Source organism: Lagopus leucura, unplaced genomic scaffold, assembly GCF_019238085.1.
Source record: "Lagopus leucura isolate 7727_CA_CO unplaced genomic scaffold, USGS_WTPT01 Super-Scaffold_100157, whole genome shotgun sequence".
Taxonomy (NCBI): Eukaryota; Metazoa; Chordata; class Aves; order Galliformes; family Phasianidae; genus Lagopus; species Lagopus leucura.
Genome location: NW_024962334.1, coordinates 8,071,666 through 8,098,382, shown reverse-complemented (window position 1 = coordinate 8,098,382; position 26,717 = coordinate 8,071,666). Strand labels below are relative to the sequence as shown.

Below are 26,717 nucleotides of genomic sequence, written 5' to 3'. Positions count from 1 at the left end.
GAGCGTATTACCATTTTGCAAACATGTAGCAAAGTATAGCAGATGAGATACTTTTGGGCTAAGAATGAATGTATGAAAACATAGTATCTTTCCTGTTTTGTACTGCAAATATAGGACCCATTGGAAATAGGTAGGTGTCACACCTTTGGATAAGACATCACATATCAGAGAGTGCTGCATTGAGATGTCCCATAAGCAAGATGAGCTGTAGATACAGTAAAGGTAGGCTGAGGATTGAGAGGACCACTGCTTCAGGATGTAATAGGAGAGCCCTGTTATAGAGTAACTTCCCTTATAAAGAAAAGCAGTCTGTGCCAGTGAGGCAGTGTGCAGCCAGATCCAAAGCCTCTGCACAGGGCCTTCTGTGTGTCTATGCATTGGGTGTACATTACAGGCTCATCAGGGTGGTGCCAGACAGAGCCAGCTGGCTGGAGGGGAAAAGGCAAATCAAGAAAGGAGGCAACACTAAGGTTTTATGTGGAATATACAACTACAGTGTTAGGAATTTTCAAGTATGGTCTGATGGTTTTCTTTTTAATTTCAAGTATTTAAATTGTGCATTTCATCAGGAAGCTACCTTTGTTAAGGTAACCAGATGAAAGCTTTGCATATGTGGCTTTTGTATTCTTAGGGCTTTTTATTTTTTAAATATAAAGTGCACAGGTGACATCTTGTGGAGATGAGGGGATACTGGTGCAACTTTATGCAGTAGCATCTCTGCAGAATGTTCACCTGGCCCCTTTATCCAGAACATAAAGGAGGACAGGCAAATACTGTTATTTTTTTCAGTGTTAGTGGAGTGATTAGGAAAGCTTATCTTTCTGAAGCAGATGGAAATGCAATAGCATGCTGGTAGAGAACAAACATGCTAACGTAGCATATTTCTTGAATAGGCCTGTCAACTGAAGACTGAAACAATCACTTATGAAGAGAAAGAACAACAGCTTGTCAATGACTGCGTAAAAGAGCTAAGTATGTCTTTTTCTTTTTTTTTTCTTTTTTTTTTTTCTTTTTTTTAGATCTTATGTCAGGTTGTTTGGTTTTTCAAAAAAGGGAAAAAAAAAACCCCAACCACATCATCAGATCAGTCAGTCATTTATTCCTGCAGCTCTTATTGTCATTATATAGATGGCTGTGGGAAGAAAATTTCAGCTGGCTTATTACAGCCAGAATTTTCTGCTGTAAATAAAATGTTTCTCAGGTGCAAAACAGTTTTGCATAGAAATTGTTGTGCTGGAGGAAGGACAGTCTGCTATGCAACATGAGCACTTTGTGTCTTTCTGGTTTTCTGTCCTACCATTTTTTCCAAAAGTGTTACTGTATTCTGGGGAAGGATTCTGTCGAATCAAGTGACATTCTGAAAGAACATCTTTCTTCTTACTTTTCTGCCTTTGCATGTTGTAATGGTGATTGTAATCACTTATCTTAAAGGGGATGCAAACATACAGATAGCCAGTATCTCCGAAGAGTTAGCAAAGAAAACTGAAGATGCTGCCCGGCAGCAGGAAGAAATCACCCATCTGCTCTCCCAGATTGTCGATCTGCAGAAAAAGGCAAAAGCTGTAAGGAATCCAGTTACTGGATCAATGCTGTGATTGCTACCGTTGTTAACTGGAAGATAAGTTGCAACTTAAAAGTGCTGGAGCCTGAAGGGGATTTTGAACCTCCTTATCTGGATGTCATTGTTTGATATTTAGTATATATCATTCTTGACTAGAAAGCATGTGAATGTTAAAAATGCATATGTTAAATACCAAATACAGTAAGTACATTTATTTTCAGTGTTAAATAAAATTCTGCACTGAACTTCAGTAAAGCAAGAGTATCAGTACAAGTATCTCAGTGAGCAGGTAGTCATTAGTACTGAGGTCTTGGGGGATTCATTTTGCAGAGTATTAGCTTATGCTGGGTACACTTATGTTAACATTTTGTAATGTTGTGTAAATGTTTTTTAACTAAGAGTTATGGGCTAATATTGTTGCAAAGAGAGTCTTACAAAAAGAGTTCCCATTTACTTGTAGTATATGATGTAAACATTAGAACTACTGAGGTGTTTTGACCTGCAATAATGTTTCTTGCTATATTTTAGTGTGCAGTTGAAAATGAAGAACTTGTTCAGCATTTGGGAGCAGCTAAAGATGCCCAGAGACAGCTCACAGCAGAGGCAAGTACACTGCTCAGTATTAAAATAGCTTAGTAGCAGGGCAGTGGGTGTTTGCTTTAACATGGGAGTTTTAATGTAAGCTGAATCAGAATGTTTCATATATATGTGCATATGAATGAAGTAGCTTATTTTTATGAAACTTGTAGGACTGCACTATTTCAGGCTTCTGCCTCTTTGCCCAACTTTGTTGAAGTGGCTGGTGAACTGTATAACTGCACACAGTGATTGCATGTGGTGTGTTTTCTGAGAAGGTCAAGCTATACATAAGGCATGGTGTTAGGCTGTTGGAAGTTATATAAATATATATGTAAGTCTTGGTTTAAAAATCATTTGATCTTCTGGGACGCTGTGCAATATCTTGCTCTTTTTTCGTGCTGTTTGCCACTGTGGTCATCATGATGATAGTCAGGCAAATAAGAACTGCTGCAGATGATTGGGCTAAACACACGTTTAGTTCCGTATCTTCTCTTTGACAATGACTTCATCTAGATAGAAAGGATAAGAATTGGAGCCACAAATTCCTTCTCCTTTGTTAATCATCAGCCTAAAACTTTACATATTCCCCTTCTGTTACTAATCAATGTAGTTCATGTTTTTTAGTGATAGTAAGTTCACCCTTCGGACTTATTTTCCTTTATAGTGGGATATTCTTCCTTGAACCGTTATTCTTACTATTGTTACAGTATTTTATGGTCTTTTCATGACTATAGTGCAGATCACAAGGTCTTAGACTGTTTTCTCTATGTTGTAGTTGCGTGAGCTGGAAGACAAGTATGCAGAGTGCATGGAAATGCTTCATGAGGCTCAAGAAGAGCTGAAAAACCTTAGGAACAAGACTATGCCAAATGCTGTTTCACGTCGGTACCACTCCCTCGGCCTCTTCCCTATGGTAAGCAGATGCAAGGAAAAAACAAATTCAGAAAACAGCCAAATAAATGTGAATGTTTATGTCTGAATTACTGCCCCAAGGATGAGATGCAGACAGGAGCAAGGGTGAAATATGTATACGCAGTGTTACAGGATACCTGAGTGCTTGATTCTGCATGCTTTTTGCTGTGGTATTATACGAAACCTTAAGCTGGCTGGGCTATAAGTCATGGGTAGCATTAATATATTGTTTAACAGTATGCAACTTGTGTATGGTGGGGCCTGGTTTTCAATAGGAGCTTCCTGGTTTTCTTATATATCCTTGGAGATGTAGCTTCTTGATAACATAACTGATGGCTCGTGAATGTGGGGTATCCTTCTCATCACTTATGCTGTACCCTCTAGTTCTTCAGTAATTGTATATGCTACATAGACAATCTTCTTTTAGTGATACTGAAAATTCATTAAAGGAATAGTTGTTAATGTGTGTTATGACAGTGCCAGTTATGGAGATCTCACTGGTTTTATCAACATTATTTAATTAATTGCATATTGTACGTTTAAAGGGAGGAGAATATGCAGTACCCTTAACCAAATGAGAGAGTGGATAATAACATCTAGGAACGTTCACTGCCTGGTTTTATTTGCCTATGTATCTCTAAAATGGTTTCATTACTTCTCAAGGCATTGGTACCAATGAAATTTCTTTTGAGGTTTCCCTAATGTAATTAAAAAACAGAATCTAGTCTGTCCTCCTTGTTTTTAGCCATGCCTCATCTTAACTGCTGAGAAAGAGCACAAATAGGTTGGATTATGCTCACAAGCAGAAAAATGCCTTGTTTTTTCACTGTCCCTTCTGAGGTAGAAGATAGGCCAATTTAAAGTGCAGACCTTTAATATTGTAGGTTGTGTCTGCACAAATACAGTTGAAAGCTGAGAAAAATATGCTTGTGCTCAGATATATTTGTGTGTTTTGTATAAAGATGTTTTCAAGTGCTGATTCAGGGTACCTGGCATTTAGACCCTGTACTTCACTACTTTTAGGCAGTAATGCATACTGACCAGAGGTGGAGAACTGAGAACCTGAGAAACTTCAACCCTATGGGGGAAATCTGTTAATATTTCATTTCAGGGACTCTTTTTTGTGGATCAGTGGGTAATGCTGTAAGAGGAAAGAATATTTTCCGGTGGTTTTAAGCAAAAAGAAGTTAAGCAAAACATTTTACATGAAGGGAAGGTGTCATTGCGAAGGGAATTTATTCTTAAAAGCTGGATGGCATGGAATCTGTTGTTGCCTGTGCTGTTTTTTCAGAATTTTTGTCAGGTTTTATCATGTCTCCTCAGATGGTGACCACGGTAGCAGTATGAAGCTAAGCTGTAACTTGTCACCTACTTGAGTATATTCATTAGTCTTCTAGCTTTCCAGTCTATTTTCATTTTTAAAGCTAATTTTTTTTTCTGGAATGGCAGTTCACTATTTGTTAGGTATTTTACAGAACTAATCAATTGTTTTCTGCAGTGACAACCTGTTAATGCTAAGACATTTATTCTACTTTTGTACTTGTCTTTACCAGGATTCTTTGGCAGCAGAGATAGAAGGGTCAATGAGGAAGGAGCTGCATCTAGATGAACCTGACTCTCCTGACTTGGCGTATGACTGAAAAGAACTGATTCCTAATTGATTGTTTATATCTGGAGCTAACTAGTTTTTGTTAAGAAAGGAAAAGACAGGATGTAATTGAGCTGGAGGTTTAGAACTAAATATTTCTGGAAAAGCATCAGTGACAGAGGGAAAGAAAAACAAATCATCTGGTTATTGGGATGGTTATGTGGTTTTTTTTTGTTAAGCTTCCATAAGAAAACCTCCAAATAGAGGATTTTCCTTGCCTCATGAAATTTTTATACTCATTCTTGAGTATAAAAATATATATATATATATATATATAAAAATATATATAACCACTGCTGTGGTTCTGAGAATGAAAATGATGGGTTTTCTTGTGTGTTACCATGCTGGGTTTTGTCATTTAATGTTCAGGGGTTGAGTTCAGTTCCTTAAGTTCTCTTTTCGGGTGTTAGAGCAGAAGGTACAAAGTAATTACAGATCTAATCCGATTTCTAGAGAGAGAACATCAGTGTAGACAGGGATTTGGAGTGGTTGCGTACTTACAGTCTGATGCCAATTACACCTGTGTAAATTAGTTAGCTCACATTTTGCTAATGCTCTCTTGAATTAATCAGGAGTGGTTTGAAACAAGTTAAGTACTTACTAAGGTCCAAAAGCTAAAGTTAGCTACGGCTTGTCAGAAAAGGCTTTATTGACGTCAGTTGAAGGTGTACTCCAACAGGTTTATCTCACCTAATGGAACAAAGCATGGACTGGTTAATTTGAAACAATTTAATCCTAATTAAGGGGGTCTTTTGAAGCTTATACCTTTTTTGACCTGTCATTTTACAAAGAAAGGACTAGCCACTTCCAGGAAACCTTCCAAGTGTATTTACAGACAGTCTGACATATACTTAATCTTTTCAGAGAAAGAGTATCAAGAACTATAAATGAGGCTTTGACAGGGAAGTGTTGGTTAGAAAAGTGTAAGGTGGAAAAGATGTGAGCGTGCTCAAGCTCAATGAGATTCTTTTGTCCTTCCAGACTAATCTAACTTCAGAATAGTTTCTTCAGGAATTCTTTTATATTGCTATGGATTCACCAAAGAACCTCTGTTAGCTTTAATAGCTTTCGAGGGTTTCATTTATTTGCTCAGCAGTGAAAACTCTGTGGGACATTTTATTGATAGATGCTCTTAGCTTCACCCTCTTGCAGACAAACAGCTGTAGACTTGGAGCCTGCACAAGAAGGATGCACCTGTTGAGCACTCATGGACAGGAGAGAAATTTGAATGACATTGAATAGTGAAAGGCGTGATGTCATTGTTATACCACTGCAGTGTTACCTCTAAGCTGGAAGAGATGGGCTGATCTGTTGTTCAGCCATTGTTGAAACGTAAAACAAAGCAGTGGTACTGCTGCACAAGGATACAGAGAAAATTCATTTTGTCTGCTGAAGTGTCATCTGATCTTTATCTTGAAGCAGATAACAGTTTGTGATATCAGGACGGTGGTGATAAAGAAAAAATTCTATAAGTAGGTCAGAAGTTATATTTTCAGCCTTGACAGCATCTAGTTCTTGCTGTGTTGTATTTCTGATCTGTTTTTTTAATGCTGCTTAAGGAGGTGGGAAATTCCTTACAGAATGGAAAGATGCAAGACTTGTTTGTCGCAGAATAAATCCAGATTCCCTTTAGAAATAGATTATCCAGCTCATAGTTAAGAATTCAATAGGTGTTAGTTTTGTTTTTTAAAAACTTATTTCCACACAGTGGCTTCAAGCTTTTTTAGGAAACGTACTAAAATGCTCTTTCACTTACTTTGTGCTAATATTTGAGGATATCCATACACGTGATTCTCCAGCAATCTGCCTAAAATATTCTAGCACGATGTGTTATGTTGATGGATTGCATGTAGTGGCCAGACTGTAATGAAGATGGGCCCCTACACGTACTCTTTTACAGACACTATAAAGGAAAAGTAGTTAGTGGAGCTGTGGTAGGGTCATTGACAAATTGTTACCTGTAGATCTCGTTCTTTTTAAAGTATTAAGTGATTGTTAACTTTGTGTGTATGTCTTACCAGCCATCAGAAGCGGGTCTTCGAGACAGTGAGAAATGTAAACCAAGTTGTCAAGCAAAGATCTATGACTCCATCACCAATGAATATCCCAGGCTCCAACCAGTCTTCTGCGATGAACTCGCTCATTTCCAGCTGTGTCAGCACTCCACGTTCCAGTTTCTATGGGGGAGACATCTCTAACATTGTGATAGACAACAAGACCAACAGCATCATCCTAGAGACAGACTCTGAGAATGGGTCAGTACTGTAGCACTTAGCTTTGTGGGTTTGTTTTGTTTTTGTTCTTACTTCTGGCATAGAGGCAAGGAGATTCTATTTTCCTCTTTTCATCTAATATTGTGCAACTATCTTCAAATGTTACTTTTTGTGCTTTTAGTTCTTCAGCACTCATGCTTTTTCAAAGCACTGTGTATCAGTTTCTGCAGTTTGCACCTCTTTGGAGATATGTCTAGGTGACACAAAGAGAATATGTGGTTTTACATGGATCAATACTTATATTTATGTACATTTTCACAGTCATACATTCATGCTATAGAATTCCAGCCTTAGATGATGCAGCTGCATCCAACTTTGGATCTTAAAGTGGTGAATGTATAGGAAGATGTTAAAAACCTACTATGAAAACTTATGCAGTAAACCAGTCAGTGAAGTTAGGATTTTACTTTCCAGCTACTTGTCTCTTCCCTCAGTGTAGCTCCAGCTTACGCTTCATATACGTCATAGAAAAAAACTACTTAACGTCTCAAAACAAGCAATGAATGTTTATCATCACTGTATGCTTGTGTGACTTACTGATTTATTCTTGCAGCACTGTCCCTAAAAGACTTGGCCTTCTCACTTGAGTTTATGTGATCATAAGAGAGAGACTAGTAAACATCTCTCAGTTCTTAGTAAGAGGAAGTTCTTAGTTAAAGCACAGCTTTTCCAGCCAGGAACTAGGATTCAAAATGGTTTTGATGGTAAAAGAGAGAAAATATTGGCATTTGCCTTCGAGCAGCTCACTTGAAGTGTGGCGAGTTGTTTCTAAGCACAGTAGTGTGAAGTTTGAATGTCTCAAAACTGTCACGTGAATATGGTAAGTTTCTCAAATAATCTTTTTCCCACCCCTACCTTTTTCTTTTTTTCTTTTCTCTTGTCCCGTTATGCTCTAGAAATGAAGACAGAATGAAGAAGCCTGGAACTCCAGGGACACCAGGCTCCAGTGACCTAGAGACTGCCCTTCGCAGGCTGTCCCTTAGGCGGGAGAATTACCTCTCGGAGCGGAAGTTCTTTGAAGAGGAGCAGGAGAGGAAGTTGCGGGAGCTGGCAGAAAAGGGTGAACTCCGTAGTGGTTCCGTTACTCCCACAGAAAGCATCATGTCTCTGGGAACTCACTCCAGATTTTCAGAATTCACTGGATATTCAGGAATGTCTATCAGCAGTCGCTCCTACCTACCAGAAAAGCTTCAGATTGTGAAACCACTAGAAGGTGATAACAAAGGGCCTCGGCCTTTATCTGTTCTTCTAAGTGACTCTTTGTGGTCTCTTATCCATTATCAGAAAGCAGGAAATCTTTGCAATACATATTCTTTTTACTTTAGGGACAGTAATCCACGCTGTTGGTTTGAAATCTTTTAGCTGCTGCATTTTTCTACAAGCCTTAAAAGTGTTAGGAAACAAATCCAACCAAGGGAAGAAAATATTACAGGCTATACATGCATAAGCAGTCCACCCTCACATGTGAGCTAAATCTCAGTGTTGCTGTTTCATACTTAGAAAAGGAAGGTGTTTGTGTATCTGAAAATGAGTAACAGAGTGTTAGTTCATCCACTCTCATTTCTGTAGATGTCTGCAAAGACCTTTGCTTTGAATAGACCAGTTGGTTTAATAGGACTACTTTTGTGATTAAAAGTGACCTTTGCACTTTTATTGACTGAGTGGCCACACGAGTCTCTATGGCTTTGGTTTCACATGTGAAATAGGGTTTCTTTAGCCAAATTTTCTCTACGTATTGTTGTCAGCACTAGAGCTTAATTTCAGAGCAAAGTGCAGTTCTGTAATCTGCCTAACAAAGCTGGTGGTACACAAGAATAGCATAGTCAGACTGGTTTTCTTCAGAACTCTCAGGTTGTTGCTGGCAGTGCAAATTGAATAAATTCCTCCAGATTTTAAACAAAAGCCTATAGCACTGCAGAAATGACAGTAGTTACGCAGTGTAGCTTTGGTTCCTTTCTGTTTTGGTCCTTCCTCCCCTCAGACAGAATTTCTCTGTTATATTATGTTGTCTGTGTCATTTGTTCATCTTTTTAGAGTTTTTTTTTTGTCTATAAAAAGCCTTTAGCGTAACATATACTCAGAAGCTAAATCCAACCCTTTTTGTGTCCTGAAGAAAGTATGTGCTGTATCTTCCTATTCAAATGAAACGATAGCCATAGCCACGAGTCCATGCTGTTTTGCAGATTGTAGTAGTTTGTTTACATGATTGCTTTTCAGTGGTCATAAAAAGCATGTTACATCATGAGAAAGGGGATGATCCAGCTTCATTTAAGTTACTGTTTTTGCTACCGCTGTAATAGATTTCTGTCACCATCCCATTATATCTGCTTTTTTTCTTCCAATAAACTCTTTAATTCCTTATCATCTTTCTATTGGACTGTTTTGTTGGATTTTGTTTAAATAATTTTGTTTATTATTCCCACTGGGTGATTTTTTTCCTAAAAATTATCTGCTGAAGTACTTCCAGCATTTGGTTTTACATCTCACTTATGGTATGTTTGTGTCTGCCTGTTTCATAGGTTTACTGTTTGTTGTCTTTTATTAAACAGGTTTATTATTTTGTTCCTCACTTCAGCACAGTTTCTTTCCCGTGTGTTTTTCATGAAGTTTAATTCTGTTTTGTTTTGTTTTGTTTTTTGAACTTCATTCTGCTGTGGCAAAATAGTACCTGCAAACTGCTACCAGTAGTTGTAATTTTGTTTTGTTTTCCTAAGGATGCTCATGCCCTAAAATGGGGTAAGAAAAGGTTGGTTCTGTATTATTCAGGTTAGTGCCTTCTCCTTTAAAGCAGTCAAGTCCCACAGTAAAATAAATTGTGTGACAGAGGCCCAAAGGAGTGAATTATTTTTTCTTTGCATCTTTTAAGAACAGAATAGAATGTCTGCTCAAATTGACTTGCTTTAGTTACACTCTGGTGAGGTTGGTTTTTGGTTTTTTTTTGTTTTTTTGTTTTTAACTAAACAACTGTATTTGTAGCTTCTTGTACCTTAGGCACAAAATATCACTCCCTGTGGACTATAAGAAAGCTAATGTAACTTAGGAAACTGTCTAGTGGGAGTCTGGGATTGAATATAGGACAAGGACTCCTCCCTTCATTTGGCTTTTTTTGTATTTCTTTAAGTCAGTTTACAAATGAATGTTCACAACTATTAATTGCTTTTTGCATTTGTGTTAATTTTCTCTGTGGAAAAGTTAAAGCTCGCTTACACACATAGTATGAGATTGACGTTAAAGTAATAGAGGTGCATAGAAATGCTGATGTCCTCCTTTCCAAAAGAAATTGATAACATGTAGCATCATAAGAAGTGTTAAAACTCGAAATACAGTTATTCTGCTGAATATATTTCCTCAGGAAAGATATAAAATATTAACCTGGTACATTTATTCTGCAGAGTTTCTCTCAGTTTTTGTGACACATGAAGTGAAAAAGGTTACATCTTCAGAAGCTTGTTGGTAGAAGTTCATTGGCAACAGGATTTTACACTTACATGCAGTACAGACAGAAATGCTGATTTCTGGCATATTTGTTAAAGGGCAGTGTGAAGGAAAGAACTTGACCTTTCTGACAATTCAGAAATAAGAACAAATTAGAGGAATGTGGTTTTTTTTACTGTTATTTATTCTGGCACAGTAAGGATCTGTGTCTCTCAAGCCTTAAGGGTACCAATCAGTCTGAATCCTCCATAGTCTCTCAAAACTTGCTTAAAATAAACAGGACCATAATCCAAAGTAGCCCAGCAGATCCAATTATTCTGTACTGTGGAATCTTTTCACGTTGAACTAAAAATTACAGGTTTTAAAAAGTGACGTAGATAGACATCATTGCAGCATTACCCACTGAGCTCAGCTATTGCAAGGGAAGATATTTTCTCAGTTTATTTCCTCTTTACAATAAGCTTCCTGCAATGCAATACGCTTTTTGAGAAATTATTTGCAATCAATGGGATTCTTCTTTCAAATGCAAAATAATGTTCCTCCCCTGGTTATTTAAGTGTGTTAGGGTTTTAGATATACCATGCAACAAACTGAACATCCTTAGTCTTTTAATGGTGGCGAGACATTGTATGTCTGTTTATTGAATTGAGTCACTGTTCTGTTTTGGGGAGAGAAGGCAGGAGCAACACCACAAAAAGCACTCTGATTTGAGCTGACAGAGATGAAAATGAAGAAGCCTTGTTAATAAGACCTGGAAAGAATAGTTTTAAGCTACATGTTACACAGTTGTGACTAATAGGCGCATATGGGAAAATGTTGGCTCTTGTAAGTGATGTTTAGCTGGTGTTTGAGGAGTCAACCAAGGCCTTCCCTGATTTCAGCGGGCGCATCTTGGTATATCAGTTTAATCTGACGTGTTGCTATTTGTGACTCATTGTCTCGTGTTGAACACTGTATGTTGAATGCTTTTCTCTGGAAAATGCACTCAAAACATTTTTTCTGCCAAGGATGAAGCTGCAGGTATGGTAGCATTTAGTTACGTAGTAGCCGACTGTGTGTAGTGTAGAGGCCCTGATAGGCTCCATCTGAGTATTTGGACTGGACGTATAGCCCAGAAGTCTTACTTGCTTACACGTGCTTGGAGTTGTTGTGGCTTTCTAACACATTAGAATGCTGACTTTGCTGTGTCCTCCTGTCAGCGACCAGTAGTAAATACTAGCATGTTTCTAGCACCTTTCTTAGTGTGAGCTTAATGCGGGAGTATGTGGTTTCTGTTCTTAAAGCTTTCAGTTCAACTCTTAAATATAATTTTTTCTATTCCTGCTTAACCCTGTGAATTTAAGGAGATGAGAATAATGATGGGGAGGAGATGTGCATGTGCACAAGTATGCCACGTTCTGCCACCAGGCTTTGCCTAAGTGCTGATGTGATCAGTTTATTTCCTACTGATCTGGAAATGCTGAAGCAGCTTTGCCTTGTAGCATGTCTTTCTAGAAGTATTAAGACTGGTTCTTGGAAACTCCAAACTATTAGTGAGTCTGAGGTTTGGACTTCTGGATAAACCAAGTGAGATTTTTGGCCTTTTGGATTCTGGATTGGTTACTGATTTATTTGTGGTTGTCTTTTTGTTCCCTTTCAAGGTTCTGCCACTTTGCACCACTGGCAGCAGCTGGCTCAGCCTCACTTGGGTGGGATCCTGGACCCGAGGCCCGGGGTTGTCACTAAGGGCTTCAGGACCCTGGACCTCGACCTGGATGAAGTGTACTGCCTTAATGACTATGAGGAAGATGAGACAGGTGACATTTCTTACAAGGGCCTAACTACCTCGACGCCAGTTCAGCACACAGAGACCTCAGGTGAGAGGTCACAAGCACAAGTGACTGTTTCAGACAACAAGAATAACCCCCGCCAGTCTCAGGCTTTCACAGAGGAGGTGCCGGAGTCCGCGGCTGACGATGATGAGGGGTCTGGTGAGGGAAACTCATTAAGTCCAGTAAAACTGACATCTTTACAGGATTTTGATTACTGGGCCATTCTCACATCTCTCCAGAACAGCATCCATAATATCGCTTTGTGTGTAGCATCTGCACGGTAATGTGTGCGGTGGTTAGAACGTAACCATTCTAACATTGGCTCAACAGTCCTTTCTTAAATAATCTTTTAGTTTGACACTTTTTTTCAGTAACAGAATCCATGGTCAATATTTTACATTATTTTGATAAGAGAAGGCTGCTAAAAGAAAATGATTTATTCACAAATCTCTGTGTGGCACGTGTGGGACTTGTATGTGTACTGAGTGCACGCTCACTTCAGTGTGTATTATGTATAGACAATATGCATTTTGTATGCTTACAGTGTAGATATTTTCCCAACTATTCATAAAGGGTGATTCCATACTTCAGATTTTATATTTGGGGAGGAAAAACAAAAAAGATGAAATGATGACAAAAGGTGCATCTGAATTGCCCTTGCTGAAACAAATGGAAGTGCCTTGAAATCAAGCAAGGAAATTCTTGCGAGTTTAATTCATTTACCTCAGATACAGGTATCTGGTTTTAAATTTTCTTTGGGATAAAACTTAAATTGAGATAAATAACTAACAGGATGTTTTGGTGCCAAAAATGATGTTTTCCTCACTTCCTGCCCATCACACTATTCTTGACTTCTATCCTTCATATTTATACCACATAAAGGCGTTTTGAAATGATTCAGAACAACATGGATTATTAGATGCTCTGAATGGACGTTTTCAGTCCATTATTCTATGAAGTTACAAGTTCTCAGAGTATAGATGTGTTGTGAGTGTGCATGATTTCTTTCTTTGTTGGTTTGTTTTTGATTTAATAAGCTTCATGAGATTGCTCGGTCTTTAAGATTTCCACTGGTAAAGAACTTTACTTAGTCCTGAACTAGAAAATTACCAGAACTCCCTTCAGACTTGTTAATTCGTAGCTACTTTAAAGAAGGATGCTTCCTTCACCCTCTTTTTTCTTTTTTTAGAATAAATAATAATTTATTATTTGACTGATCTTTGAAAGATCAAATGATTTCTCAGGGCTAGACAGCAATATTTCTGGTTTTTTGTTTGTTTATTTGTTTGTTTTTAAGGGTTGAATATCCATTGCTCTCGTTAATGGGGCAGTTCAGTGTTGTCAACCACAGAACATATCAGTCAGTTGTAATAAGGCTAAACCTCATCCAAACCCTTCAGCTTCCCTTTCCATTTGCAAAAATTGGCTTTATTCTATGAAATTGTTCTGGTATAACAGAGTTTTTAATTTTTTATATTAATATGGATATAAATAGTGCCTCCACAGATGTGTACAGTTTTGTCCAGGTATTTACTTTTCGAAGAGTCCAAATAATAACAGCAGGAAAAGCACAAGATCTAGGGAACATGGACTGAAATAATCAAAGACCAAAGTAATTGAACTTCTTTTTGGTCTACAGAAGAAAATATTCAAGAAAAGATATGATTTATTTTAAAATGTGTTGCTACAGGGAGGAAGGGAACAAGCAGTTTTTCCATGTACTGGAGATAAAATAACAGAAAGTCTGTTTGGGCAAAGAATCTTCCAATAACAAAAGCAACCAACACAGGAACATGTCAGAGGTTGTGAAACTTTATTGTCATGGTCTCTATATAGAGAGGGGTATAGATAACAGCTTTTTATTCTTTTAAGAACAGATGAGAAAAACGTCTGTGTAAGGATTTGGAAAAGTTGTTTATTTGGAGGACAAATATGAATTCAGGCCTGTGTTATAGTCACACATTGGCAGAGAAAGAGTTGTGTTCATCTCCATTTCCTTTCTTGGTTACGGTTTCAGTGCCAGTCACTGTAGAACAGGCATTCCCTGGCGACTGCTGATTTTTCCTGGAAGACTTTAGTTATCTCAGACATTTAGGCATATTCCCTACATTATAATTTGTGAATAAAATCTTTGAAGTTATGCTTGTAATCTTATTTGGATTGTTTGCTGAGTAATTTTGATACTTCACAGAGGTTGGTCAAAATGATCAACTTTTGTCTAGGACAAACAAATTGACTGAAAACTTATTTCCTGTTCTTTTTCCTTCATCCACATTGCCTGGCTGCTTAGGATTTCAGAGTATCCATAAGCTACCACGTTACCTATTTCATTGCTCAGATGAAGTAAGGATACTGCTGTGTCTGCTTTTCGTTGAAGCAACTTGTCAGGTGGCATACAAGATACACTGGATGTTTTGAGAGCAGGCACTTATTAATGTGGCAGTGCTCTTCTGAATCCACTAGCTGTCCACTGAAGAATAATTTATGGAAGCAGAAAGATGTATTCCTAGCTTGTGGCTTGATTTTGTATTTTAATATTGAGCAGCCACTCTCTTGAAAAGTCTCCTCAGCATTCTTTGTGCCTATCCTATCTATCTATCCTATGTAACTATCCTAGGTTTCTTGTTAAGAATTGCAGTGCAGGCAGGGGTCTGTGTGGACGTGTGTGTGGTACCCCAGAAGGCTGTCAGAGCCACTAGTCAGCACCTCATTGCTTGCCTGGTTCCAGGAGCCATTCTAGGCTGTGGTGTACAGAATGTGAGAGAGAATTGGAAGTAAAATAAAACAAAAAGGGAATGAGATAAATTTCTTGCATACAGTGCTTGATTGCTTATGATGCAAGATAGATCCGTTGTGGAAAAATCAGATGTAAGTGATTCATGGATGGCAGAAAGAAATTTCTACAGATGCTGTTGGAAGACCACAGAAGGAGTCACTGCAGAGCTACAGCTCTACTAACCTAGAAACAAAATATCTTCGGAAATAAACTGCCTATCAGGACCATTTCTAGCAGTTGTAAATCATCTTAGCCTTTTGGGTAGTCATCTGCTCTGTTTGTGTGTATGCTGTGAAGGTTATATCTTACCCTTTTGTCTTCTCTGGTGGAGTACTGTGAGGTCCTGTTCCTCTTGTGATGTTGTTACCATGTAGAGAGCTGCTCTGGGTGAATTTGAGAAGAAAACAAAGTCGAGTGTCCAGAGAGAAGAAATTCCTGGTAGTGCCAAAAATGTCTTGTAGCCAAAGTAAACATATTCAGAACAGAATATCAGTTGCATCTTGTGGAGTGATAGAGTCAGAAATTAGTGTGACTAAATAAGAAACGTTATGAAAGTTACAGTCCCTATTTTTTTTTGTCCCACTGTTGAGAAATGTACTATTAATTGACATGTCAAGTAACTTCCTTACCACCATATACAGATTGTATCCTAATGATGGCACTGAATGTTTCAGAAGAAATTAATATGCATGCAGTTTATGATCTGTATTCGGTTTGTTGGAACTACATATTTTGTGTGGGCTCAGTAACTTGACAGAGGATTGATTATAAATTCCTGAATTGCAGATTTAGCTAATAGCCAGAAATAGATTGAGATTTGTATACCACTTGAATGGAGACTCTTCAGCATTTTTGGAATGGTAAAGAAGTTACAGGACAAGGCTATGGTAACGCCATCTAGGAGGGTTATCTTCTTCAGCACAAATTTTTATTAACCTCAGCATGTTTTTTATTCTTTGAAACTGTAGTATATTTTAAAACTGTCTGAAGTCTGTTGTTTGTTAGTTTGTTGTTTTAAATTGCTGCCTTTCAGGTACATGTTTCCCTTCAACAAAAAAGAAAAAGCAACAAAGCAAAACAAGCCATTCAAGCACTTAACATTCTTCAAGTTGAACTGTTGTGACTGTTCTTATTTTGGAATTAAAAGGACTACTTAATTAAATTTTGGCATGTATGTAATTGAGTGTTAATCTTGGGTGCACAAACTGATCTTCCAGTACTTGAGTTTGCTAGGTGCACTGATGGGTTGCTTTGCTTTCAACAGAGAGTGTGTACATAACATTACAGGATCAGCCTCCTGTACTTCATTTTTAGACATAAATAATGGAGATCTTTTCAAATAGATGCCTAAAAATCACAAAAACATCATGAATGTCTTACATTTGAGTTGTTTTAAGAAGGGTTACTATATATGCTTATAGAAGGAGGTTATCATTGTATAGAAAAACAATAAATTGTGTTACTCTTAGAACTAAGATATGGATGCATATTTAAATATATTTTTTTTTCAAATAGCATGAGTATGTCACAGATTTTTTTACTTGATCAGCATTTGCTGTCTGTGCTGTTGAAATGCCAGAATTTCAGTTTGGGGATGAAGTCATCATGTTGAAGCCATATTAAATACGTCAGAAGTCTTTTTACATCTGTACTCCGTGATTATGTGAGAAGGAGACCTGAGCCAAAAGAAAGCTAAGGAAATCCTGTCAGAAGGATATGTGCCTTTTCTGAGGTTTCAGTCTCTCTCTCTAATAGAATAAATAAGCAGAATAAATAGGAAGTTTGAAAAGTTCAGGAAGAACTTTTGACAGGAGTAACGTTCCTGATAGAGATATATGTATTCTCAGAGGTTTAGAGCAGTCAGGCTTATTCCCAAAGACAATATTTACCAAAGTATGTCGTTCTCAGGAGGCACTTAAACCACTTGAGCACAGCACTACACGCACATTGTGGAGCTTTTAGTTTACCACCTAACTCTGTTGTGTTTCAGTACTTAACCCCTCTATCAGATTCAGCATATCCTATATTCTCTCTGTCGTATCAGCCAGGAGATTTTGGTGCAGGTTTTTTTTCTTTGCACTGAGCAGATGGCCCATAAACCCTGAATGTACTCAGAGTGGATCTGAAACAGCCCTGAGCTACAGAAAAATCAACTGTGTGTTTTAAGTAGGGAAGGTTCTGTTTTACCACAAGATGGAGCTCTCTGCAGACAGGTTCTGGATTAGTATCTGGGTTTGGTTTTTTTTTCTTTGGTGTTTGAGAAGATGTCTATACTGCAGTGTTTGTGCTTATGGGAGAATTGCTGTGAGCTGTAATGTTTTGCATTTTTTCCCAAATGCCTAAGAATTTATAGAATAAAGCTTAAAAAGGTAAAGCATATTTAATTACTATAAGGCAAAACCCAATACAGCTTCAATCTAGGGCTTAGTTACATTCTTAATTCAGGGGAGAAGTGTGTGTACTATTTAGTTTGGAACTATTCCTAATGGACAAGATTACGTGATTTTTCTATAACTTTTGTTGAACAATTATGTACAGTTTGTTTTTCATGCAGATATGGAACTTGTGAATTGCCTACTTTTTGGAAGAGGAAGGTATAAATAAAACAGATTTGTTTTCAGCCACAGTCACGGGAAACAGATTTTCCTAGGATCAAACCTGTGTAAAACAGATGGAGGAAGAGTCATTCAGATACAGTCTCTTTTAGCCATTGGTATTACGGATGTTTACTGGCAATGCTAGCTTTGTACATTGAAAAAAAACAGTTTATTCTTAAACCCCTACTGCTCTTTTCTTTATTGCTCAATGTTACAATTTTTGCTCTGTATGTGAAAATAGAATTATGAAATTACATATGACTTATTCAAAACTTTATACCAATTCAGATTATGGCCATTCTTATGAAAAATTACTGGGTTAGGAGTGAATCGTTCTGTTTCTATTTTATGAACTTTGTTCATTTACAGCCACAGGTTCTCACTCTCTTTGTATTGTGCCCAAAGGATGGAAAATGCAACAGCAGTATGATTCATCCCATTGTTGACTGTTGGAGATGCAGCTGGTACAGAACTTTCTTAGTGGTATTTGCGGATGGAATGCATCCTTGGAAATTGATTTTCATTGATTGTTTTGATTTGCTTCCTCTTCCTAGAGTCAAGTGATTTCTCTACTTTTAGCAGCCTTCTCCTATCTCTGACTCATTAATAACAATGAGTCTTGCTTTTGCTAATGCAGCTGCATATCTTCAGTGTGCCTGTTTCCAATCTGAGGAGATACCCAATGGATATTATGAATGAGGACGATTCACTTACTGTATTTACAGCAATGTGCTTCTTTGGGTTGAGCTTGCAATCTGAACTGGCATTGCTTTATTTTGTTCTCTATTCATCATCCAGGGATAACTTTGTTTCTACTTGATTTATGTCACAGTCCTTCGTTTCCTCTAAATAACCAATTTTCTTTCATGTCTAGTTATTTGAGCTCTTTCTCCAGACTTTCTTTAAACTCTCTACAATATGGAGAGAATCATGATTGCTAGGCTGTGCTCCCTTGTAATAACTTTATAGTGCTCACACTAATCTCTAAAGCAACTGGATTCCTGAAGCGTCATAATTACCATCTCTGGAGGTGAAGTAGAGCTTGTTGTTATGTTATGCTGTGCTAACATTTGAGTGCATTAACCTGACACTCCAGTGGGGTTTGTTTATTTTTTTAAATATCCTTCTTCAATGTACAGCAATCATTCTGGTACTTATTACAAGTTAGCTTGACTCACATTGTCATATGCTTAGCCACTTCTGCTTCCACTGTTCACACTCCCTGTGCTCTGCCCCTCACACAGTGCTTATGTGTTCCTAAGGGACTACCTAAACATGCACATTATTTTGAGCTGTGATACTTGTACATAGAAAAGGGAACACAGCCACAATTTAGACCAGCCTTGCTTCTGCTAAGCATCTCCAGGAGTTGGGGATGGTGTCTGGGTGTCTGATCTAGTTGGTCTGTCTTGTCTGTCCTTTGCAGTGTGTTGGATATTTGTTACTGTGGTATTGAAACGTGGCTTCCTTGGGGGAATGGCTCAAGAGGATTGGGTAGAAACAAGAGGGAGGGAACTGCACACAGTTTCTGTTGCGCATGTCTTTTGACCACTGCTAAGTTTGGATATTAACAGAACCTATGCAATCATGATATCCTTGATGTAATACTTAACTCTGGGTGTTCTTCAATCAGCTTTTCAGATGCATGGCTCTTAAATTCTCTAGTTATTTTGCAATGACCATGGCTGCATTATACAGCAGATTAATGCATCCACAGAAGTATCTCTACTAAGAGGAAGGCAATTGGACAAATCCATCAGCTTTTAAACTGTGAGCTTCTTTCCCCAGTTAATGATACATTAACAGAGGGAAATCTTTACAGCCACAGTTACAGGGGAAAGTGCTTTACTACTACAGTTTAAAAACTGCTGTATTGTGCAGCTGAGGACACGCATTCTTAAAGAACCTAAGCACATGCATAGGGGAAATGTCAAGATGCACAGTAGTGGATCCAAAAAATCACCACTTTCCTTACCATGGATGTGAGAAGAGAGAAACAGCGCTGTGTGTCCACCCCTCACTGCCCCGACTTTTTGATCTGTTCCTGTAGCACTAGCAAGCTGGATCCATTACTGAAAAGTGATGGGGATACCTCTTTGTGGATCAATCTCAATGCAGAAGTGCATGAGCATTCAGCAAATCTTAGTGCCCTTTAGCTGCTGGTACTAGAGAATGTTTGTTGTTATTTCCTGCCAATGAAATTTGCTGGTTTAGATGAGGGCTAGCATTTCAAGTGTTGCCTTGTCTAAATCTGTTTTCAGCAAGACTTTTCTGCAATGGTATTGATCATGGGGAAGCTTCAGAAGAACATCTTAGCATTGGCCTTGGAATCTTAGATATGTTTGGAGAAAAGTGTGTTATAACACCATAGCACTTGTATATTTCACTTCTCTTACATTGATCCTGCCTGAGGTATCTCATCACTTTTTGCATCTGTCTTATCAGTACACAGAAGTTTGGTTTTTTGTTTTTTGGGTTTTTTTTTTTCCTGTGTAAAATGCAAAGAATTTGCTTTTTTTTTAATTTAGTACCTCATCCTGGGAAGTGCATGTCACAAACCAACTCCACCTTCACCTTCACCACCTGCCGCATTCTGCACCCTTCTGATGAGCTCACACGAGTCACACCAAGGTAAGGGTTTCCCATGATGGCAAAGCCTTCAGCTGTGTCAGAGAGTTTCCCTATGAGGAAATGTAAAGTAATGGCATGAGCAAAAGCATCAGCCACACTGGTGAATTAGTGCACTTCTGAAATTGTTCCTCCTCTTTTCAGTTGCCTCAAGCTGGTTTTATTTGGCAGGCACTTATAATGTTTTAGACAGCCAGTCAAAGCAGCTTAAATTTTATTATCTGCAGTTAAAAATATTGCAGGTTGACAAATAATGTAAGCTTGTTTCCAGTATCCAAAGCTAGCTATCCCAAACTAGCCACAGATGCTATGCACAAATGATCAGAATGTGGTGTTGACCCAAGTGTGCATCTTCTGTCTTGTCTAAAATAAAAAAAATGAAGGAGATTTTTCTCTAAAGGACAAACTGAAATCTGTAGTGTGGGACAAAGAGAGATATGCCAGTAAAGAAACATAGAGGTAGATGCTTCAGTAGTACCCAGGAAGTACATGAGGAATGGAGGAGGAAACACAGCTTAATCAAACCAGGGAGCTGTCTACTCTATCCCTTGGTTAACTGTTGGAAATAAGATCTTAGCAGCCAGACTAAAACTAATGGACTGGCTTGATAATAGTAGTTGGTATGTATGTGAAAACCCTTATGGAAGGCATAGAGCTGAGAATTGAGGAGGGGGAGTGAATTTCATACCTAGAGAGGACAATTTCCTTCCTTAGCAAATCGGAAGTTAAAGTGTGTTTTTCTGTTTAGAAGGACAATGCCTCATTGCTTTCTCTATCCCTTTCAGCTCCTATGGGGGAGTGTACCCCTGTGTAGGTACCCATTCAGAGATGGTGTGTCTAGACTTGTTTAGACATCAGATGGGCACTGGCCACCTAAGGAACGCGTGAGAAGTAAGGGTATTAAATATGAACACCTCTGAGGTGATAAATACATGTAAAGGAAATAGGTGATGATTAAATGTAACTTTTCTGCTTCCCTTTCCGACTGTAGTGAGCTAATCGTGGCCTGGCTCGTTTTTCTTCATTCTCTCTTATCTTTCTCCTCAACTCTGCTGCTGAAGAGACCCCCTTATTTGGCTGCAATTCTATTTCATTCTTTTTATTGTTGAATTGCTGTTAACTGTGGTTGTAATAAACTCCCTGATCATGCTGGTTACTAAATCTAACAGATCAGCCATAGCTGACAGCTAAATTCAGTACATTGCCAGGTCACTTGATTACTCCAAAATTCATAACTGGTTCGGGAGGAAAAAGACCAAAATAAACGCTGTGATGTATTCAATGGGCACGTTGAAGGAGCTCCTCCTTACCGACTATAAATGATTCTTCACAGGTCATGTGAGAAGGATGAGGAAACTGCATTATGTCACGTTATGCTGAGAGGAGATGTAGGGCAGACTCTAGGACCCAGCGTGCAGGGGGTGAGCAATGCTGCCTGTGCTGGCAGGGCCATGTGGAAGGAATGCCCGTGTCTGTGGCACCAGCTAACCCCAGCAGTTCAGATACTCTCCTGACTGGTTTCATTTGAACCTGGCCTCTAACCCAGGCTCTGCTCTAACCTGACTAAATTTCAGCCAGCTCCATGAGTTGCTCGTTTGTTTGTTTCTTCTCTCAGTCTAACTCTGGCACTGTCCCTGGGCTCATTTGCTGAGCCTAGACTGAGCCTGTTTCTGTGTTGTTCTGCAGTGTTGGTCAGTTTGAAGGGGAAAGTATTTCTTGTTTTAAGTAATATTGAAATGATCAACCAACCAAACAACAAAAAAAGCCCAGCACCTACATAATACCCACTTCCTTTCAGGGATGTGTTTTTTTAACTGCACTGTAATGCATACCAGTACTGACAAATACATATAGATGCTATTCTAACTACTTCTGATACTGAAATCTGGGGCTGGGGGGGGAAGAAAGCAATTCAAGTGCTGTAGTTTTCGTCTCATAACTAGGACATCTTAGAAGCTTCTTGTCTTGAGTTTCCAAAATGCACTTCATCCTGTCCTGCAGGAAGTCAGTTCACAGAGTAAGCTCCCTTCCTCTTTCTGCTCCCTCCGTTGTGCTTTTCAAGATTTCTTTTGCACTTGCATTAGGGGAGATGCATCACAAACTGCAGTTGCAGCTGTGAAGATGTAGCTTCCATCAGTGCTTGTAACAGGAGCCGTGAGCTAACTCTTTGTTTCTGCACAGCCTTACCTTCAGAGTTTTGTGTGTGTGGGTCCGCGTGGTCTTAGCTTTGCTGGGAATCCTCCCCTGCCACTGGCAGTTCTGGCAAAGTGAAGAGGATTCCTAATGATACTTTCCTGTAGCCCAGCTGCTGCCTGTACTGAGTGCCACAGCCCACAGGGTGGTGTGAGACGACACATTTGGGGGCAGCTCAGTGAGGCTGCTTTTCAAATTATGCTATCCTACATATAAATTCTCTCAAAACTGTTTCACTACATTTTACAGGTAGGAATATGTGGGATTCCTCTTGCTGAATTGTAGGAGGGGAAAAAAAAAAAACACCTTTATAATTTTACTGCTTTCAGTAGAAGTTGTTGCAGTTCAAATTGTGGTAGAGATAATGTTGGTTAGATCCTATTTAGCCAGGAAGACAAGACCTGAGACTTGCTAACATCAGGTCAGTATTTCATCATTTAAGGAGTACCACAGAGATGTTAGTGCTGCTGATTCTTAGGAGATCAGTGGACTAGAGTTTGTCAGCTGATAGCTGTATGTGATTAGACAAAGCTCGCATCAGAAACTCAACAAAGCCTCCTAGGAGTTCCCATTTCAGCCATAGTAGTGTTGATATAAGGTTAAATTTGTCTGTTGTTATACAGGCCCTTTTGTCCTTATGCAAAAAAAAAAAGATGCAATTATTTTGCCTGAGACGTAGCTGCACCTGGAAATCCAGCCAGATTATTTCAGTATGGCTGTTTGATTCATTCCTTGGAGCAGAGAACCCAACTGCAGTTGAAGTTGCATGCTATGGCTGAACCAACACAACAGCTTGGCTCTTTGGAAAAAAGAAATCCCACCCCTATCTCTGTTCCCCCTCCCACCTGCTTGGTTTATCCCTCTCTTGCTTTGGCTTTGGTGTTTGTCTGACTCTTTGCTGAGCGCTTTCTATTTGCTAACCTGGCAAGGTAATGAGGAAGATTTCCATCTTTGAGCAGTGATAAGCTCTCAGGTCAGTAAATTCTTGTTAGCATCAGCTTTTGCATTGTTAAAGACTTTGAGAATGCCACTAGAGGAATGAATCAATGCTTAAGGTAATATTACTGTGGAATTTGCTTTTTTTGTGTGAACATACATGGCGAAAACGTGATATCCTCAGCATGGTTAGAAATTGCCAGAAAACTTCTTTTTAAAGCTCCATAGAACCCTTGGGATTCTCCCCAAAAGAAGTGAACTTGAAGAGTTATGGGTGACCTACACATCTTATTTCTGCAGTGACTGAGTACACCATGGCTTGTTGGTGAACGGTGTACCTTGGACTGCCACAGATTTTGAGTTGGGATTGGATGCAGGTAGATGTGTCTTTGCTGACCAAATCTGTGACTACCAAGTATTTTATTTTTTTTTTAATTTTTTTTTAAAGAATGAGTGGTGTCAGAAACACTCAAACTTTCAGCATCTACGAGATGTCATACTATGGTACGAAGGATTTAGAATGCCTTTGTACCGATAATTCATTTGAAATAGATGCTTGCATTTAGTCTTTGTTCAGATAGTTGACTTACTAGGAAGAGGATGATCTAACAAAATGAATGCTATTTGATGTGCCTTGAGATATTTCAAACTCTAATAACCAACTTAAGAAAGAAATACTCAGTAAGACAGCAGTAACCATAAGTATGTAATGTTTGCCACTTGTTCTAAATATAAATTACCAGTGTAAGATTTGCTTACCCTCTGCTTAAACAGATTCTTTTGAAAAGAAAGAACTAGATCTGGGAGAAAATTTAGCTATGTTTCAAACTGTAGAAACCACTATTTTAACTGAATTAACAGTAGAACAGCTCTTTGTCATGCTTGGCTTGCTCTTAGTTATCAGCTACATGCTGGCCAATCGATGACCAAGAGTTTGACTATTTTTTTCATTTTGATGGTTGTTCACACTGCTCTGTATCATAATCAAAAGTCAGGTCCCACATCCCCTTCTCCTTAAACATAGACAAATTCTACATAAGAGAAGAAGGGCTAGACCTTGCAGAAGTGCATGTTGGTGGTAACAATTCCAAATTCCAGAAGCATTGCTCACAAATGCTTCTATAGCTAATATGTTCCCCTCTTCCCTTGGCTTTGCTGTGACCCAGCAGTACCAAAATGCCCAGCAGTTAGGTGCACTCAGAAGCCACACTAGAAGACTATCCCACTGTTTCCTTGTCTCACGGAAGCGAGAGCTTATGGCTAGTAGATAGGGAAGAAAAGCCAAAGAAGTTGATCACAAACCTCTCAGTTTAGTAGTTTATCAGAAGAAATGTTGGGGTGGGTTGTTGAGGAATGCACTAATCCCTTGAAACTGCCTGCGTAGGGGAGAGATGCATTTTGTAAGAGGTGTTTGTGTTGTGAGGTGATTGCATTTGTGAGGAGCTGGGAAATTTGCATTTTCCCATGCACTCTCAAAATGGATAGAAGTCCTTTCTCAAGGCTAAAAGTCTTGCTTACAGTTTTAATTCCTTAACGAGAGAATAATTTGACTGCCTCTTTGCTTTCAGCCTTAACGCAGCACCTACTCCAGCTTGTGGCAGCGTTAGCAACTTGAAAGGCACCCCTGTGGCTACTCCCTGTACTCCTCGGCGTCTGAGTTTGGCCGAATCCTTCACAAACCTGCGGGAATCCACGACGACAATGAGCACATCTCTGGGGCTGGTGTGGCTGCTGAAGGAAAGGGGCATCTCGGCAGCGGTGTACAATCCGCAGAGCTGGGACAGAGCCAGCAAAGGCACCCTCCTGAACACGTATTCCCCTAAGATGGCAATCATTCCTTCCACTCCACCAAACTCACCTATGCAGACACCTTCTTCTTCCCCTCCGTCTTTTGAGTTCAAGTGCACCAGCCCACCTTATGACAACTTCTTGGCTTCGAAGCCTGCTAGTTCCATCTTGAAGGAGGTGAGGAATAAAAAGAACATCAGGAACAGCGAGAGTCAGACCGACGTGTCTGTCTCCAACCTTAATCTTGTGGACAAGGTCAGGAGGTTTGGTATTGCCAAAGTTGTGAGTTCAGGGCAAGCGCCAGCTCCTCCTTTAACTGATGACCAGGGACCTCTTGTCTGTGGGGCACAAGGACAAGGGAGGGCACTTGTTCCCAGAGGCCTGGCACCAGACACTCTCCCGCTGGGCTGTCCTGCTGTGACCAGTGCCATTGGGGGCATCCAGCTGAACACTGGCATCCGAAGGAACCGGAGTTTCCCCACCATGGTGGGTTCCAGCATGCAGATGAAAGGCCCGACATCCCTCACCTCGGGGATCCTCATGGGAACCAAGCTCCCAAAGCAAACTAGCTTACGATGAAGGACTTTTATTTTTACAGCTAGTCTTTTTAAATGGAAATACTCAGATTCTTTCTCTGGTCCTCTTTTCCTTTCCCCACCTCTTCATTGCCTCTTGAGTTTGACAAATCAACTTCGTGCCTAACGGGAGAAATGTGTAAACTTTGTATAAATGTGTAAATACGTACCAGTTCTATTGGATTATTTTACGGTTTGATTGAGTGCAAAAGGCTCTACATTACGATTGCTGTATTAGGGTTAACTTGCTAACCTTTTGAAAAGGTTTTTTAAGATGCACTGAAAAAAAAACAAGTACAAAAGAACATAACCAAGACAACTTGACTAGGAAAAACATGAATTCTGTAGCTAGCCTAACTTGAGTTGAAGGTGCATGGGAAGCTGTTGAGTATGTTATGTGAGAACTCGCATTTCATCACTTGAAGCATGGGAGCATTTATGCTTTGATAAAGCACTCAGTTTAACACTTGATAGTTTTTGATTTTGCTTTTGTAGATGAGTTGAGCTGAGTTATTGGAGTGCCTGGCTGTTATGCCTGAATGGATGAAACTTTTCTGTTCTGCATTCTCCTCCTCTTTGATATGATAAACTTGAACTAATACTGTGTAGAGGTCAGCAGGCCTACTGGGTACCTGGAATATTGACATATTTCTACCACTGCTGTCTCATTTGGCATGCTTACATTCTGTGTGACTTCTTTGTAGTTTTCGTTTTTCAATGCTGCACTGGGTTGTGAAAGGGGAAAATGCTTTACTATGTGTTGCTGCCACTGAAACACGCTTTGTCAGTGCGCCCAAAGAACAGTTTTCACAACTCATGAGGTAAACGTGGCTCTGACTACCTAGAAGTTGGAGTTGCGGAGTGGATTGACAGATAAGAATGTTATATGAGAACATGTAGCAAACCAGTGTTAGGAAGAGGTGCGTCCTTGGAACCTCGGCAGAGAACCACATAAACGTTTAGTAATGGAATGGTGCAAGATGGGAAATGCACCTTGCAGTCAAT

General features: G+C 39.1%; 1 protein-coding gene across 4 annotated transcripts in view; it reads left to right on the top strand.

Moving 5' to 3' along the window:
- TRAK1 (trafficking kinesin protein 1) overlaps window positions 1–26,017 on the top strand; it is a 123,659-nt gene extending 97,642 nt beyond the window's left edge. For 2 of the 4 annotated variants that reach the window (XM_042889333.1, XM_042889331.1), the window contains exons 8-17: window positions 894–972; window positions 1,432–1,562; window positions 2,090–2,164; window positions 2,916–3,053; window positions 4,606–4,682; window positions 6,722–6,955; window positions 7,870–8,186; window positions 12,049–12,378; window positions 20,121–20,223; window positions 24,918–26,017. In XM_042889333.1, the coding sequence (XP_042745267.1) occupies window positions 894–972; window positions 1,432–1,562; window positions 2,090–2,164; window positions 2,916–3,053; window positions 4,606–4,682; window positions 6,722–6,955; window positions 7,870–8,186; window positions 12,049–12,378; window positions 20,121–20,223; window positions 24,918–25,716 (2,283 nt within the window). In that variant the 3' untranslated portion in view covers window positions 25,717–26,017. Of the gene's footprint in view, window positions 1–893; window positions 973–1,431; window positions 1,563–2,089; window positions 2,165–2,915; window positions 3,054–4,605; window positions 4,683–6,721; window positions 6,956–7,869; window positions 8,187–12,048; window positions 12,379–20,120; window positions 20,224–21,553; window positions 21,642–24,917 lie in introns of all 4 variants that reach the window. The other 2 variants (XM_042889334.1, XM_042889332.1) reach the window with 2 other exon arrangements.
- The last annotated feature ends 700 nt before the right edge of the window (window positions 26,018–26,717 follow it).